Consider the following 17,993-nt stretch of genomic DNA (forward strand, 5'->3'; position numbering starts at 1 on the left):
CAAACGATCTGACGACGTAAAGGAACACCTTGTCACATAAACATCACATGAACATACATTTATTACAAATGGCACAATCCAGGATACAACAATTCTTTGATGAATCACATCTTTGGGAATTCTGGGGCGAAATTCCTCAGTGAATTTTTCAAAACAATATTTTACAATTTTATCCTGAATTTTGTCTCCAGCCATACAATTCATTATTTCTCTCAGCTGCTCTTATAAGGTGCTCCAAATCAGCAAACAGTAAGTACAGGGATTTGTCTCACTAAATTCAAGTCTTCAGAAATTCTCCCAGCATACTTTAGTATTACAGCTCTAGTTCATGCGAATGGTGGATACATTTCTGTGTTGCGTTTATGAACAATTGAACCACATCTTTAGATAAGTCACTGAAAGAGAATCCTCCTCGAAAACCACACCAAGCCACAGATGCTTCAAGTAAAAGTGGGCAGTAACTCAGTCAGAAAACAGTTTATCCATTGTAAAGGGTCAGTCTGAAGCTGTCACGACCGCTTGTAACCAGGATGATACAGCAGTTTTGGAAAATTTTGTAAACAAGCAAACTACTAAGAGTGCCATAAAAAATAAATATAGTTACAAACAGATGCCACCACATCTTCTTGAGAAAGACTTGGGGGATACTTTCACATTAGTCTTTGAACCATTTAACTGCTACAACACCATCCCTGACATTTTGTTCAATTTTCATTTTATTTCGTGAAAACACATCACATATTCGTGGTTGGAAAGACAGATGTCTTAATATAGTCAATTAAAGGTGAAGGCGTGACTTGAAGGTGTCGCACAATCATTGCATCCGGGCCTTGTAAACAAGAAAACTTCAGTTCAAAGGGTGTTTTTATTGGGTAACAGGTCAGCGTGGTGCCGCAAGGGTGTGCCCGCAATGGGTGTGCCGACGAGTACGCAACAAATGATTGCGACTTCCTAAGTCACGCCGTCTGTCACTGATTGGTTGTGGTTTTTTCTCGGTCAGTGGTTTCTTTCAGGAATATGAAATGAGAGGCACAAGATGAGGCAAGAGATGGCAGATTTTCTTTTTCCAGATCATATTTATCATGTACTACTGTCCAGTTATATTGACTGTTTTAACACACATGAGTTTTTATTTATTTATTTTTTACAAATTATTATTGTAAACTCCCCTCAAGTAGAAATTAAGATATTTACTTGTGGCGACACGTGCCACATTTATAGGTCAAGCTGATTAAGTAAACTGAAGACTCAGGTGGTTCGCCTTTGTTTACTATCAACGTTAGCCACAACTTTACTGGGAACAAATGGGCTCCTGTTACTCCCTTTGGTCCTTACTTACATCAGTGCAAGCGAAGGACAATCTAAGACTTGAAATAAAGCACAAGCAAGCAAGCAGATACTGTTGAAAATCATTACAGTCCTCGATTGAAGTTTGCTTATTGGCAGCAATGTACATTTCTCTGGTCAGACTGGATTATTTAAATTTTGACTTTTTAAAGTAAATGAGGTATTTGTAAACTAATGATTGATGCACATTTTTGGTTTTCGGACATTTATATCAGAGTAATGTAACAGATTGTGCGGATTTGTGGAAATTCCACATACCGGGCTATGGATCAGCAGAGGAAGTGACATTAACCGAGGGATGTTAGTACAACACGGAGCAAAGACAAGGATAATGCTACCTTGGGAACACAAATTGCAGATTTACACCCAGTAATATAAAAGTGAAATATATCTCACATTTGTCTGTACCTTAGGGTTAAAACTTTACTTGCGACTTACTACTACCGTGCTCTTGCAGATCCCAACGCAGTGCTCTCTAAACAGGGGGTATCTTCATTTGAGAACAGAGGTCCGCTAACTGAGTCTTGCAGATGAGTGGTTTGATGTAATCTGATGACTTTGTTTTGACTCCCTCCTTTAGATCGTGAACAGTTCAGCAGAATCATTGTCTTGCTTCAGCTCAGAAGAACACAAGCTGAGGTGTCATTAAATGAGTGAAAACTAACGGGAATTCTGCTGTGTTTGGCTTCCAATCTCCTCATCTCCTCTCTTTCCTATCATCACCCCTCCACCAAGACCTCCTCTGACCAGAATGCGTAATTCTGGTAAATTCACTGGAGCACCGTCCTCCAAACTGGCTGGGCCAGAGGGGCTTAGAGGGGGAGGTGGCAGTAGGGCTTGTGCGTCTCTCCTTACACGAGGAGTGTCAGGAGACATGTGCAATGAGTCTGACGCGGGTCTGGATGTCTTGGCGACACAGGGGACACGTTTCTAACTGTAAGGCACACTCCATACACATACCCCTGGAAAAAGAACAGCCACAGAAACTGTCAGGTAAAAAGTGTCATCTGCTCAGTTATCAGACCGACATTCAGTAAAAGATTTGTTGAAATTTTGAAACCATTTTTATAAAATGATAAAAAGAACTGGAACTACAGGGAATTAACCATCAACATTTTCCACTCCTGATAAGATTTTTTTTTTTTTTTTTTTTATAAAGCAGGCTCAACTAGAATGGCAAAATGCAAACATGATTCATGCCACACGTGGATCTTTTTTTTTTTTTTTTTTTTTTTAAAGTTTAAACAAAAGTGTATACATAATATAAATGGTAAAAAAATAACAAAACAGCCAAAGAAAAAGATGAGCATGTAGATTAACTGCTTTGACAATAGTTGAACTGAGTCTCGCAAGGTTTTCGTGTAATGTTTGCATGACGTTCTATTGAACTTCAGAAAATAAATATGCATGGTTTGCGTACCCATGTCCACAAGGCCGCAGCTCTGTGTCAGCCATGACGTCACAGCACAGTGTGCAGCAGTTGTCCCGGATGCTAACTTGTTTCAGTAAAGCCAAACGCCGATGTCTAGATAAAACAAGCACAGAAAAACACGTTTTCTGTGATGACTCAAAGCATTACAATTGCAACGACAGGTTGGTCTAATAGTCACCCACAGAGTATTTTAACGTTTGAATTTTAATACAAGAAAGTGTAGCGCATTGAAGGCAAAACTATACATCTAATCACCTGTTTACATTACATCTTTTTAACGGACCAATTGTTGTAATTTACAGGACATTTTTTAGGTTTCAAGCTTTTCCAGTACCCAACAGCTTCACATTGAAATACTAATCATATTTAAAATGATTATTTTATCCATTAGAGTATATACATTTTGCCATTATGAATGAAAGATCAGTTTCATAATGGCAGTGGGGTCACTTTTTATTTCTAACAATCCAAACAAAACGCTTATCCAGATAGCCGAGAAGGTAGTGGTTTCAGCACTTTATAACCTACAATATTATGACTTTTTAAACCTTGAAAATGCAAGTTCAAGTCAAGCATGAAAACCTGTACAGTATTTGAAGGGGGTGGTGTCAACAGATTGTGCGTGAGGACCTGCTGGTGCTTTTACTCTATTCCGATGACACCCAGGTGGCAGCATTGTTAAAACATCCATCCATCCATCCATTTCCCATACCGCTTATCCTCACTAGTGTCGCGGACATGCTGGAGCCTATCCCAGCTATCTTGGGGCGAGAGACGGGGTACATCCTTAACTGGTCGCCAGCCAATCGCAGGGCACATAGAAACAAACAACCACTCGCACTCACATTAACACCTACGGGCAATTTAGAATCTTCGATTAACCTACCATGCATGTTTCTGCGATGTGGGAGGAAACCCACGCAGACACAGGGAGAACATGCAAACTCCACACAGGTAACGCCGGATTTGGATCCAGGTGCTCAGAACTGTGAGGCAGATGCGCTAACCAATCGGCTACCATGCCGCCATTGTTAAAATAAATTTAATCAAAAGAATAGAGATGGGAATCATTTTATTGTAAACCATGCCTACAATTTAAAAAAAAAAAAAAAAAAAAAAAAAAAAAAAACTTGTAATATTGTTCTTTTTGATACATTCAACTTAAGAGATCTAGTAGATACAATGCTTCCAGGATGAATAAAGTTATGTGATGCTGTTTGAAATGATCAGATGATAATGTTTAAAAGCTTGTAAGTAAACCACATCTATCATTCCTATGTCCTTGCTTTGTAAAATAGCAGTGAGAGGCTGGCCAAGAAAATAAACCCAGCTTCATCTTACCTTGGTAGGATGATCTTTTCACTGGGTAGCAGTGAAGCAAAGTCATTAAAGGTGCTGAACTTGACCGAGGGTGGGTGGCGGAAAGGCTTGGCGCCAAAGTTAAATTCACACTGCTGGTATGACATGAAACTGGCTGCCGCAAAGAAGCCGGACCTGACAGATCATAGAGGGGGAAAAAAGATCAGTTGGGGGAGCATGAATAATAGAGCGAAAAGAAAGTGTGAACTTACGTAGCGGAGGAGAAGACCTGTTTCTCTGGCGGCAGCTGATGTCCATTCAGATAGAAGATCATCTGCTTTCTGCTGAGGTCCAGCAGGAAGCCGACTGCATCTCCTACAACAAGAAGCCATCATCAGCGCACTATCAGGTCACAGGAAAATGAAAGTTACATGGTAATTACGGTTCAATGAATCCCGAATGATTGGCAGACGGCGGTGCTAAAAGCACTGAATATTCCCTTCACGAATGTGCAGTTCGAGTACGCATACTAAAAAAGTCATGTGTGATTCCCAGGTGACCCGAAACGGGTATAAGTTCTGGTGTCACACGGGGCTCAGTTCCAACAGAATCTTCTCGCGTGAACATAAGGATTCTGAGTGACAGAGCGCTCTGGCGGTCATTCGGGATTCATACAAATATATAATATGTAACTTTCGTTCTATTTCATCCACGCTGACCGCAAGACGGAGGTGCTGAAAGCACTGAATGACTAATACCAGCAAAGTCACGAGTAATCCCAGACACAGATCACACCTGATAGCGGGGGATGGTTTGACACCCGACGAGAATGACGAACGGCATCCGTGATCCAGTGAGACAAACGCACCTCACCACAAAGCACCACAGAGAAAAAGCTGCGCAGATGAATGAACGCCTGACGAAGCAGCAAAAGCGAAGCAGTTCTCACCGTCTGGCGGTCAGCAAGGACGACAGAACTATTATGACTAATATTGCCGTTGTGCCAGCGCGGTTGTGACCTTATAATACGAAAGACAATCTAAAACACGTCATCTTCAGTCATTCCAAAATTCCTACCCTCCTTCCAGCAGGGGTGAGCGTGAGGTTTACTGCGAGCGTTGTACCAGATGAGCTGCCTGCAGCCATCATATGCGCACGAGTATTCATCATCGCCAATCCCGTAACCCTCCTGCAACACACGTTCGCACGTGTAAAACACTTGCAGAAACAGATGAGATGAGAAATAGCTGGATAGCCCGCAGACAGAAGGAGTACATGGTTGAGGAACTTGCTGTCCTTGGTGGCCCATCCGATCTGCATCACGCCTGATGTAATGACTATCACCTCGTAGTACCACACGCCCGAATCCACACAGAACGTACAACGCACACTCTCGAAGGAGGATGCATCGCACCGAGCCTGTGGAAGGGGAAATAAATTTAATGAATGTGATATTGGTTCAAATTTAGTTGAAGATTTGGAATTTCATTAATCTAACATCTCTATCAACCGACTTGATGTGGTTTAAACACTCGGTCTTGAGAATAGAACAAGGGCGGATTCTATTTAATTGTATTTCGTGTACGCAATATTAATCAGAATACCGAGTCTCGATTAGCGGGGGCACATACAATGTATTCTTGCAACCAAAAATAAATAAATCAAAATAATTACAGATAATTTACTTTTGAACAGCTCATATACAAACCTGGAGTGCCTTCCCATCCATCAAGTGTGAAATTAAGCAACCGAGGAAATCACTTCAGTTTTGTTATTTGCCTCTTTCTGAAAATGTGTCTTTGAGGGAGTTGTTCTGCAATTCTTTCCCACTGAGGCTAATTTATATACTAACCAGCACACAGTTTTTCTGCCCATGACAATCAGATAGGCTGGCAGAAGATCCAGAACCACTTTCAAACAACGGCCCAGACTAGACTGAAACAATATCATGCAGAAGTACTACAATGCAAAAACACTCAAACAAGCCTTGGATGGCTATTGTGTCAAAGCACAAACAGGAAGAGGCCAAGGATTGGGGCTGGATTTTTTTTGTTAATACTGCAAAATTATTCATTATTAACATCTATCACAGATAGGGGTGGAAGTGAATTAAAAAATAAAAACCACCCTTTTTCGTATTTTTCTAACATTACAATAAACAATAGACGTTAATTTCAGACAGCCTGACCTCTAATCCACTGGGGGAGATCTTGAGGTACTCGCTGACGTCGTTGCTGTTGAGCATGGCGTTGATATGAGTGAGGTTGACCTTCTCGTAGGTGAACTGACGCCCTTCCTTCAGGACTGGACCGAGAAGAGGAGCAGCACATCGTCCTCTTGAGTGACTCGCCCACACAAAATCACTCTAACAGAGGTTGTTGAATACGCAGGCCTACTCACACAAGTTGTCCAAGCTCCACTGTGAGCAGAATCCGACCTGCCTCTTAAGGTAGTCGGAGTGCTCTGCCCATGATTCCAGCACAGCCAGTCTCTTGCTTATATAAGACTCTGATACCGTTAGCTTGTTCTCACCTGAGGGCGAGAAAGAAATATTGTTGCTTTTAGTAGGATATTACAGACATCTAACCATTATCTGCTATTTCCGAGCTAACAAATGAACTTACTGGTCTGAGAGAACTTCTCCAAGGCAATCAGAGCAAACAGCATGACAGTAGGGTGCGCCTCAGAGCTCTTGGATAGGAAATACATGAAATTCATTCATTTGCATATTTCCACATTACTTTGCCATTTTCCGCCTCAGCAATCAGTCACAACTTGATGTGACGTTAGGAGGCCTTTTCTAGTTTTTCTAGTTCTACATAGTGTTTTTCTCCAGGGAAGCACTTGTTTAGCAGAGAGGAACAGAAAGTGAACCAAGCACTTGCTATCACTGTGATTGCAGAACTGGTTTATTTCTAGCTTTGACTGAACTGTGTTTCTTATCAAAACCAAGAATAATTTGAATCGTTTTTTACATTTTTGGAAAACAGTGACTATCAAAACGTATATTAAACAGGTGACTTGCTCTTGCAACATTGTACAAACAGCAAATTCAAACTTTTTTTTTTTGCCTTTACTACCCTCACCATGCTCTCTAGAAGGTACTCAAGAGTTCCAGGGTTCAACAGTCCAATACTGGCTGGTCCTTAGGAGAAAAGACACAAAATTACCAAGTTGACAGCCGCAAATCGTGTGTCAGTGCGAAAAGACAAACATTCAAGGGTGTCAATGTACCAGCCAATTTCTCAGCCAGACATCCAAGGACGGCTGTGGTGTTTCTGTGTTTGGCAGGGCTCAGAGCGTCCTGTTGGGCCACAGCTGCACTCAGACTCAGCATATCGGACAGCTTCTGGAGAGCATCCTAATGACAACACGAGCCAATTTAAAGACCCATTAAAGTCACTCCAAAAATGTGTTGTAAGTTTGACACACCACAGAGTATTGTTAACAAGCTGGACAAAGTGAATGAATAAGGAAAATTGCAAAGTATGTGAAATCAGCCTTCAAAATGTTCAAGATTTGAGACATTCTTTCAGCTTCCAGACGCTGTGGGCGTGTCGCTAAATGCTCTGAAAACCCTGCCCTGCCAAAATTGTAGTTGTCAATCAAATATATGCCTACTCTCACGGCTCCCAAGCAGAATTCCCAGCAATGCACAGAAAGGCACTGTGTGGCGGCCAGGCAGCCTCTTAGCCCACATTTTTCCCTACTTTGCCTCAGATTAAATTCAGCAGGCCGTGCCAGCTGCTGTGGCTGCCCAAAGGTGCATCATATGCGGCCACAGCAGTGCGATGGACCGTGATCTCCCTGGATTCTTTTTTTTCTCCTCCTCGCCCCGCGACGTCACGGGCGAAACTGTGAGGCTGACGGCCCTAACATCGTTCCGCCGGACCCCTGGCGGCTACTCTCACTGCTGGCGGGCTGGCGTGGGGCCGCCGGGGCAGTGGCGACATCAACTTCGCGGCGGCGGGGGCCGCAGGAGAGCCGACTTATATGGCTTGCCGGTGCCGGGCGGGGCGAGCCAGGATGCGGGCTGCGCGAAACCACGGTCTGTCAGGCGTAGTACGCCGTAGCAAGTTGCAATGCTGCTGCATCCCTTCCAACACGAGCCTTTCAGTCACACGGGTCAGTCAGCCAATCAGTGGATTTCTTGTGACGCGCCCACGTGGTCACACGGGCCGGTCAGCCAATCAGTGGATTTCTTGTGACGCACCCACACGGTCACATAGGTCAGTCAGTCGATCAGTTTTAGAATTCTGTTATTTGTGTGTTGTGATTGTTTTTAATAATCACACTGAAAAAGGATTATATATGGACATTAAAATGAAGCTAGAAATGTGATTTTGATCTTTACACAGTAGTGTACATGTATAATTGTAATAGAATTTAATAATATAAAGCAAAGGAAAACAATCTGATCTATGCAGGTACAATATTGCCTCGAGCGAGCACTGAAAAAAGAACAGATTCTAGCAGCTAAATAAAGCACACCACACCCAGTAAATTGTATTTCTTCTTTGAAGGGACACACAGTGTCACTAATGGAGTTGGACGGATATAATACCACCTGAGAGCAACAATCACAACTAAATAGACAGGATAGGGATAAGACCAGCAGCAATAGCAATCTTATTGATACATACATTTCTTAAATGTGCTAATTTTGTTGGACAGCGCACTGATGTCATATTTGTCCTAAGACGACTTACCTAATATTGATTTGTTTCCTTCAGTAGCTAAACAAAGTAGCATTAAAAAAAAAATTACTGCGGTGAAAATAGGTTTTACTCGTAGCCAAAAAGAATCAAAAGCACCTGCAGCTCTATAGTGATACAAACATATTCCTATGTATTATCAGGTCCAGGTTGGGGAAATCTGATACGCATCTTGCAACATGATTTCCCTAGTGAATGTATGCCTTTTGAAATATGATGCAAAAGGATTTGTGATTTTCAATTTCCCTTAAAGGGTCAAATCTACTACTGTAGTAAATTCCCAACACGTTTCTAACCTTAGTGGGCAGGGGACATTCATCCAATAGAAGGGTGATGACTGCAGGGCCAAGTGGGTCATCTAATGGGATCACTCGAATCAGAGACTGTACAACTTCCAGCCAGCCGTCATCTAAGAGAAAAGAAAGACAAGATGAACATGGGCTTCTGGTCGGATGCGTCGGCAACATGCATCCTAGTTGATGTGCTCCAAAAACACACCGAAGACACTACCCGAGGTTTGCTCGCGGTTTGTGGAGTTCTCTTTTTCATCGTGAAAACCATAAGAGACACACTGGGAGAAAAAAATGTGAGAACCCGTCGGAATGTCACTGATGTTAAGTGTGCTTTGCGGTTCCGCTGGGACCACAACCAGGGCGACGAGGCTCTCCACCTCAATGCGAAAATGCAAGAGACCAGTGCAACAAATAAGACAATGTCTGATCTGATCAGCAAAAATGTTGCTTAAAAGTAGATCATAGAGGATGTCAGCTCCAGAGGTGGGTAGAGTAGCCAAACATTGCACTCAAGTAAGAGTACTGTTACTTGACAATAATGTGACTGAAGTAAAAGTAAAAAGTAATCCTCCCAAAAAATTACTTGAGTAAGAGTAAAAAGTACATAGTGAAATAAACAGAAGTTACTATTTACTACTGAGTAAATAGTAACTTCTGTTTTTTAACCAAAGCATGACAATCAATTAAAAAAAATAAAATAAATAAAATGTGAATGTGCAAATACTTATGTTTGTGTGTCTGTGTACAACAACAAATCGGCAATTTACTGCACGGTGTTTTCTAAAGTTATAAGTGAGCTGAAGCATCCACGTTTGGGCAGACAGTGCCAGACAAATATTACAATACAGCAATAAAGCTGTTGTTTTTGTTTGTCTAAATGTAAACAAGAGTAGTGCGCGTTGCCTTCATGGTAACGATGTCCTTCCCAACATGGCCGCCACCTAGGCACGACAATCCGGCGAGCTGGCTTATCTTGTGTGCCCAGGAAGCCCAATAGAAGACGTTGTGTGAGGTCATGTGACTTTCTTGTGTCGTTTGATTGGTGAACTAGACTTAAAAGTCACTAGTGCTTAAATTGGATTGGCGCAAACAGCGCCTGATGCGGAAGCCGAAGTCGACGGGTCGAATGGATCTAGCTGCCAGCGTCCAAGGAGTACGAAACAGCCTGTGACAACAGCGACGCCCCCCCCACACACACACACACCGTAGCCTAGAGGGTCACTTACTATTTCCTCCCTGTCTTGTGAATGTTTAAGTTAATTTTCAATGAAAAAAATATGAAACCATATAATTGTTTGTGTGGTATTAATTTAAGCAGAAACCTTTTATTCTTGTGATTTGGATGAAGTTCGCATACTTTTTCCTCCCACTGTTCGTAAAGCACAAAGCCCTTTTTTAAAAATACTGTGGTGTCCACCACTTCTACACCTGTTGCCAACAGTGCACGCAACCTACTAGAGTGAGTAAACATGCAATTTAGATCGTAATCGTAGTATATGTGTGTAGTATATGTATGCTGTTGACATGCACGTCAACAGCATGCACACACTTTTAAAAGTGAAAACAGAATTTAATGCCACCTGTTCGGGATCTTAGTAAATTAGGCCTGTAATGCTTTTGGTGGTACTAAGGTTTGGTGTGATGCAATTGAAACAGGACCTGCAATCACCTAGTCATCACTGATTCCAATTTATCTGACCCGTCTGCAATTAGTCGTGTGTCATCTATTAGGATTACGCAAAAACTCTCCAACAAATTACCACTTCACTTTGTAAAGCGGTGGGGCATAGGCCAAGGAACATTACATTTTTTTGTGCAACATCCAGAGTCTTTTTTCCTTAATAGCTCAGTGCTTAAATCTGAATACATACAGGAGGTCAGCACTTATTAGAGTGAATAATTTGGTACCGTTCCAAATTAGAATTGAGTGGCCTTGGCAGATGTCTGTGCGTTTCTGAGTGCCACTCACTTATATTATTGCAGACAGAAAAAAATGCCAAGTCGGCAAGCTATGAAGGAAAACAATTTACATCCTTTATTTCAAAATAAAACTAAAGTGCGTTGCCAAGAGCCTATGAATAATGCAACGCATCATATGTTAGAAAGAGTGACTGGTAGCTTGACCTTCGGGGCTCGCTATCCGTAGGCTAAAACCCAAAGTGACTGTTGTGAATAGGTTATCAAAGTTATCAGTTATCAAACACACAGCATTGAAGCACCATTGACTATATGTGCATGATAGTAAACACACACGCACTAACCTTAAAATATGTACAAAGCCATTAAAAATCAGACCAGTCTGCAAAATTCAAACTAGGTGCACACAGGTTCCTCATACTGCAGGCATTAATTTACTGAACTGCAGAGAGAATGAGGTGTCTATCAGGGGTATGACCTTTATTGTGAGGAAGAGCTATATTTGTACAAGTGCATTTTACAATGACATATTTTTAAAACATGTGTCACAAATAAATCATGTGTTAAAATATTGTCTCGTATTTTAGCTTTTTTTTTTAATGTTGAAATATTTGGCAGCTTTTTCAAAGGAAAGCGCCATGCTACCTACAGCAGGACTTTCTCTCGAAAATATAGCTGTTGGGGAGAGGGGGGAAAAAAAGGAGGCATCTATACGGGCCGGTGCATTCATTTATTCAAATAGACCATAGACGCCCTACCGGATGACTAAATGGGACAAAAAAGTGGAGGCCACTATTTCAGGACAAACAGTGTGAGTGTGTTGGTGACATCTTAATCTACAGAGTTTGCAGGGTTTCTCTAGAAGACGACATTTTATTCTGTCTCTGTGTATGATTAATTCATTCAAATAACGTAATGCATGATTAGGACCAATTACTATGTTAGACATGAATATGAAAAATAATTAAAGTGGAAATGTTCTCACCTGTCTCTGCCATCTCATGTAAAGTGATCATGGAGTAAGGTGGTTCTTGATCACTGGTAAAAACAAACAAAAATCTGTTCAAACAATCTGAAAGCAGCCCCCTTCTCAAACTCTTTTTTTTTTCCCTCCTTAGTTTTCGAGGGATGTCTCAATCCAACTTTTTCACTTCCAATCCGATAGCGATATTGCAGCCCTGAGTTTTGCCCGATACCCATATCGATCTGATCCAATATCAGCAATAATCATACATGCATTACTTACTTTGTAGTATAGAATGTTAGAACAGGCTAGATCAAGTAATATAACAGAGAACAATAATCAGCAACCGTAGGCACAGGTCTGTGACGTCTGTGATGCTAGTTTTAAACCCTGCTCACAAAATCAGGAACATTTAGAAGGTGAAAAAGTTTTAAGCCGTAGCTCAACAAATCAGTACTATATTGTTCTCAGTCTTTGCAGGTTTTCAGCACTTATCTTCCAACATGTATTTAGAAACAAAACACGTGAATGACTTTGGCCGAACTTTAATACTTTCAGCAGAAATGTATACCTGTGTGTTCAGATTAGGACCATTAAGGATCGTGCCCTGATAGCAGGGTTCCTACACATTTGAGATTTCAAAATTCCATACTTTTTCCAGACCCTAATTTTCAGACTTCTGAGTAAAGAATTAAAATAATTTGTGACATTTGAGTAAATAGACATGCGTCATACAAATTTTTTTTTTATGCCATTATGTCACCAAAATAACCACAGATGACAGATGACAAAATGTTGAATGACTCACAATTGCTGCCTCCCCAATGCTGGCGATGTCAAATGATTTCATACAAAGTCTACATTTAGCGTTCTTTATCTATTTGGTATCCTTAGCCAACCAGTCTTTATATTTGGAATTTATAAACCAGTCATCAGAGAATTTACATCTACCCACAATGAGTTACGTTAATGATCGTACAAGATCGGACTCATATACATCAGGGTTAATGCCCGACAACGTACAATTATCAGGAATTAATGGACGTCATGGAGGCGTGAACCAATGCGCTGCGGAGGATGGTTGCGTCTGGAAAGTCCATTAGTCCCTGATAATTATCAGCTGATAATGTACACTGACGGAATGTTCTAAGCCAATCACAATTGTGTATTCATCAAGATTAAGGAATAATACTGTGTGCTCTCACACAAACATAGTAGCTGCGCTTCCAAGCGCCTTAAAAAAAACCACAGATCAATCTACGTATGTACTGTATATATATATATATTTTTTGTTTTTTGTTTTTTTTTTTTGTTTGTTTTAGAAAATACAGCATTCCTCATAACAATCTTGGAAACATGAATATTCTATTCCATACAATACTTTCCATTTTCCATACTTTTCCAGACCTGGAAATGTATTAAATAAAATTCCACACAAATACAACCCAAGTGAAATTAAAATGCAGTTTTTAAATCGTGATTTCATTTATTACGGAAAAATAATATTCAAAGTTACCTGGCTCTGTGTGAAAAAGTAATGGCCCCCTAAACCTAATAACTCGTTGGGCCATCCTCAGCAGCAGCAACAACTGAAATCAACTATTTTCTCTAACTGACAATGAGCCTTTCACATCTGTGGAGAGATTCTGGCCCACTCATCTGTGCAGAATTGTCATGCCAATGCATTTCAATCGGATCCAAGTCTGGACTTTGACTCGGCCTCTCCAAAACCTTCATTTTGTTTTTTAAGCCATTCAGAAGTTGACTTTTAATCAACATGTATGAAAAACAATTTTAAAACTTTCTGCTTGAAACACAACTACAAGAGTAACATCACTTTCACTCGGATTTTCTAAATGAAACATTCACAATTTTTATTGACTGTATATTTTAAAGCTATCAAAAATATTTTAAATTTAAGATTAAGAGTACAATAACCTCAATAATATTGTATGTTGCCTGCAGTGCTATTTAAGCTCCAGCAGCTGTCTATTGAGCAACACAACACACAGTATCAATACAGTTTGCCCAATGTGCTGCAAGACTTCACTCGAGCTCATCTAACCATCACTAGCAATTATTGTATTTGAATATTAATGTGATTGTATGTGCGTGTGTACACTACACTGACGAAAATCATCTAATTTGTTTAGTTACCAGCCAGATGTGTTTTCAACAAATATTAAAAAAACATTACCCAATTGTATGGCAGAAAGACACCAACTGCTGGTCTCAGACTGTTGCATTTACATTTGTGTGGAATTTCTTCCTCTCGTTTGCTTGAATTACTTTCTAACTTTTACAATTTTGTTTGCTACTGCTTGATACTAAAGAAAGGATAAAGTCATCCAAGCATGCCTTTATGGACCTTGCTTGTCACATTGGTACACAACATTGTGCCATATAATGTGGCTAATGGATTGCAGGGCTGCAATGACTCACGTTGGCAAGGAAGACAAACAAACACACTGTATGAGGCTTATTAGTCTCTGTTGGGCTGCTCACATTTTGAAACTGCCACAAATAGTCAGGATCCAAATCAGTTACTGATTAACAAAACGGTGGAAACTTTATCGCCACTAGGTAATCACAAGGGAACAGTCGACTCCTTGTGTACACTGTACACGCTTACTTATTTTACAAAAGATAGGTATGTTAGGTCCACCAAAATCGCATTTTCTCATTGTTTCGCACAAGGTAATAACACTTGTTCTTTTCAGATACATTTTGGGGGAAATTCCTTTGCCAACTTGTTTTTGAATTTTTCAATTCAGTTGAGATTTTCTATGGTTCTGAAAAGGATGAAAATGTTCCTTGATTTCAGAATCAGAAATCACGTTCAAATGATTCAGTGACGATAGAAGACTTTATGGTGGTGTTTGACTATTATTCTTAATTTCTGTGAAGTTTGGAGTATTGCTGATGATTTGCTTGCTCTCAGTTCGATCATCGAAATGACATGCTGGCTTGAGCACCCTGTATAAACATCACATTTTCATCTCAACTATTCAGAAATGTCTGGGCATTTTTCCACCAAGGTGGCAAGGTTTCAGTCACACATTTCCTAATGATTTATATTGATTTATGGGCAGAAAATGTTGGAAAATTTTCAACACAAACAGTGCCATAAAGTCCTTAATCCTTATGTGATTCTTTCAAGCTAGGGCTGATTTTATTCATGTAATACTCTATCCAGTGATATTGTCTATTTTGATATAAAGGTATTTTGAAAAATGTTAGTAACATACCTATGTTAGGGTCATTACAAAGCTGTTGTGAAATAATAAAATATGTTTTTTTATAATTGAAATGCTCTGAAATGCAGGATTAACATTTTTTCTTGATTTAGAAGCGAGCGAACGCTTTCTATGTATGGTATGTTGTCACACTATGTCCATTTTAGTTTATGCTCGCACTGTACTGGAATGTCTTCAGTTAAATTGTGTCAATAGAGGCAGTGAGGAAAGTCTCATCTTACTTATCTACAAGGGTCCTGATGACAGCCAGCGTGTCCAGCACCAGGCCATCAACGTTCTGCTTCTTCCGTCGTGGCTCGTGGGGTCCACGCCCTCTACGCGGGGGTCTGACCGGGTCCCTCGGGCGACTGCTGCGAGACTCTCCCGCATCGACAGCCGTGCCCGTACCGTGGTCCACCCGCCTGGCTTGTCCTCGAGACGCTCTCGACGTCCCGTGGTGTTGGTCCTCCGCATCGCTATCCTCCCGGCACACGCAGCTATTACCCATGGTTCCGCGGCCGGTGAGCACACAGGCGAGGGTCTCCCACAGGGAAGGAAAGGAGTTTGTGGAGGAAAGCAATAGCAGAACCTGTGCAAAGCTCCTGCAGGCACAGTAACTGATCCAGGCAGCTACTATCATATCATTAGATGAGCTTGGTTATGGGGGGTTCTTGTCCCAAAGGGCAGGGTTGGATCAGCGCAAATGATCATAGTGATTCCAAGCGGGGATTAGGGGATAAATTTAACACACCACTGGGTTAGCAGACCAAGTGGGGCCAGGTGATGTGAATGTGCTGAAGTCTTTCAACATCATAAGCATCACAGGGCTCAGATCCAGAGGTCCTCCTTGTCTCACACAAGTTTGGAAGACTAAGGGACAAAAAAAAAATGAAGACAGGTCCAACTACAATATAATCTTAGTCAGTGTTTTGCATTTTAAGGTCAGTCTGTAAAAAACTACAGTGAAATGCTTGAGATTAATTTAATCCATCTACATGCTTTTGAGTCACACAAGTCTGACTCAAATCGACAGAATAACAATAATTACTAAAGCTCTCGGTGTTGACAAGAACAACACCCCTAAACAGTTAGCGCGTTAGCTTGCTAGCCACCCACCAAGCAACAGTTCTAACGACGGTAGCTCCAAATAAAACCACGAGTCTTAAACATCGTATCTGTCATTTCGCGTACGAGTTTAATTTTATTCACGTACACACTTATTTCTCAGTCGCTTGGGGGGGGGGGGGAACTACTGCATCTAAATAAAGCCACGCTACTAAGTAGCCAAGTTAGATCGGTTTCGAGCTCCGGTGGGCTGCGGCTAAACAGCTGCTAAACGATAGCTTGGGCAACCGTGACTGTCAAACGCCATAAGTTAGCAAACACGAGTTGCACTCAAGGCGTAGTCCTTGCACGGCCATAGTAATATAGAACAATATTTACCCGGCGAGCGGCTATTCCGCAACACACCTTTGCCAACAGCTCAACCGACACGTTCATATGGTCACTAGCGATGTGACACACACACACACACACACACTGGGAAGGAAGACGCTACACAGCATAGGATAGCTGCCTGTTAGCAAGCTCCATGCTCACTTCCGAAGCGGAGCCAGCTCGGAGACTGACTGCCGTCACCGTCGTCAGCTGGGGATGCAAAGAATTTCTTATCAAATAAATTTTTTTTAAACTCAATTTAAAATGAAAATAACTATTACTTTAAGTTACAAATGTAAACAAATCTGCAGTAAATATCTATGGCAATGATATTTTTGGGATTATACAAAATGGTATAATGTAAGTCAATAATAAGTTATTATACAGTACATTGCTAAACATTTATACATTATATTATTAAGCAATATAGTAACACATTATTATTACTATCTTTATTATTATTAAAACGTTTAAATGAAGAAAAAGTAACATATATGCTTATCTGTAAGGATTTGGGCTTTGGAGAAGGGTCTCTCTCGACAAATTTTTGGTTTTTTGAAAGATGCTACTCCGTAGTGATGGGCAAATGAAGCTTTTGTGAGGCACTGAACCACTTTGGACCATCTTTTTTCGAAAATGGGTTCATTACTTGAAGCATCGGCTACAGTGACCTCTCCTGGCGAAGAGCAAGACTGCAGTGGATTTAAAAATAGCTTTGGCTTTGAAGAAAAATGACATACACACAACACACAAAGACTGAATAACGTCTTCATTTACTAATATTGACGAATGTGGGGATTGTGTTATTGATTAGAGAAAATGTCATCGTTTAGGTGTGCTTGTGTAACCATTATGTGAGACGTCGAACACTCAAATGAGGCACATGGATTTTTTCGAAACTTTTTCTTTTCCTCACAACTTTACCGCATTTGGAAAATAATCACTCAAAAAGAACAGATGATGCTAGCTAGCATGCATTAAAATTGTTTTTTTGTTAGTAGGAACAGACGAGGATAGCCCTACACCTACATAAATAGATATAAATATGATTAACAAAACCGTTTTGCGGTGGATCGAACGTAAGACTTAACAATACAGGACTGATTTTCTACTGATTGAGCTAGCTATTCCTGCTATGTGACAAAACTGAGACAACCGCTACTCCGACAAAACTACCTCTAACTATTCAACGTATTACCACCTGACTGGAATTCGAAGCAGTCAGGTGATTGATTCAGGCAATGTAGTAAGTCGTTGCTGCTTCTGATGTCATGTGATTTGAAGCGAGCTTTGAAGCAGCAGTTCTATGAAATTGGGAGTCCAGGGTTTCAAGCACGTATTGAAGCTTCAGTG

General features: G+C 40.8%; 1 protein-coding gene across 2 annotated transcripts; it reads right to left on the reverse strand.

Moving 5' to 3' along the window:
• Nucleotides 1-43: 43 nt before the first annotated feature.
• On the reverse strand, nucleotides 44-16,853 carry rspry1 (ring finger and SPRY domain containing 1). 2 transcript variants are annotated; one of them, XM_061676260.1, is made up of 15 exons: nucleotides 16,674-16,853; nucleotides 15,446-16,073; nucleotides 11,989-12,041; nucleotides 9,090-9,202; nucleotides 7,313-7,439; nucleotides 7,165-7,223; nucleotides 6,703-6,769; nucleotides 6,479-6,610; nucleotides 6,267-6,382; nucleotides 5,354-5,497; nucleotides 5,156-5,267; nucleotides 4,351-4,453; nucleotides 4,121-4,273; nucleotides 2,768-2,872; nucleotides 44-2,309 (listed from the first exon to the last, which is right to left on the reverse strand). In XM_061676260.1, exons 2-15 carry the CDS (start codon nucleotides 15,841-15,843, stop codon nucleotides 2,213-2,215), a joined length of 1,779 nt encoding a protein of 592 aa, XP_061532244.1. In that variant the 5' UTR covers nucleotides 15,844-16,073; nucleotides 16,674-16,853; the 3' UTR covers nucleotides 44-2,212. The 2 variants fall into 2 exon arrangements, with proteins under 2 accessions (XP_061532244.1, XP_061532243.1); XM_061676259.1 differs by having other exon boundaries at nucleotides 16,647-16,853.
• Nucleotides 16,854-17,993: the final 1,140 nt, after the last annotated feature.

Source organism: Phycodurus eques, chromosome 5, assembly GCF_024500275.1.
Source record: "Phycodurus eques isolate BA_2022a chromosome 5, UOR_Pequ_1.1, whole genome shotgun sequence".
NCBI classification, from domain to species: Eukaryota; Metazoa; Chordata; class Actinopteri; order Syngnathiformes; family Syngnathidae; genus Phycodurus; species Phycodurus eques.

Excerpts from the sequence above, each read along its gene's own strand:
- rspry1 (XM_061676260.1), bottom strand. The coding sequence starts at position 15,843 with ATGATAGTAGCTGCCTGGATCAGTTACTGTGCCTGCAGGAGCTTTGCA. Across the intron at positions 9,203-11,988 it reads ACATGAGATGGCAGAGACAG|ATGACGGCTGGCTGGAAGTT; the intron begins GTGAGAACATTT and ends CTTTTCTCTTAG. Across the intron at positions 5,498-6,266 it reads TCTCCCCCAGTGGATTAGAG|GCTCGGTGCGATGCATCCTC; the intron begins GTCAGGCTGTCT and ends CCCCTTCCACAG.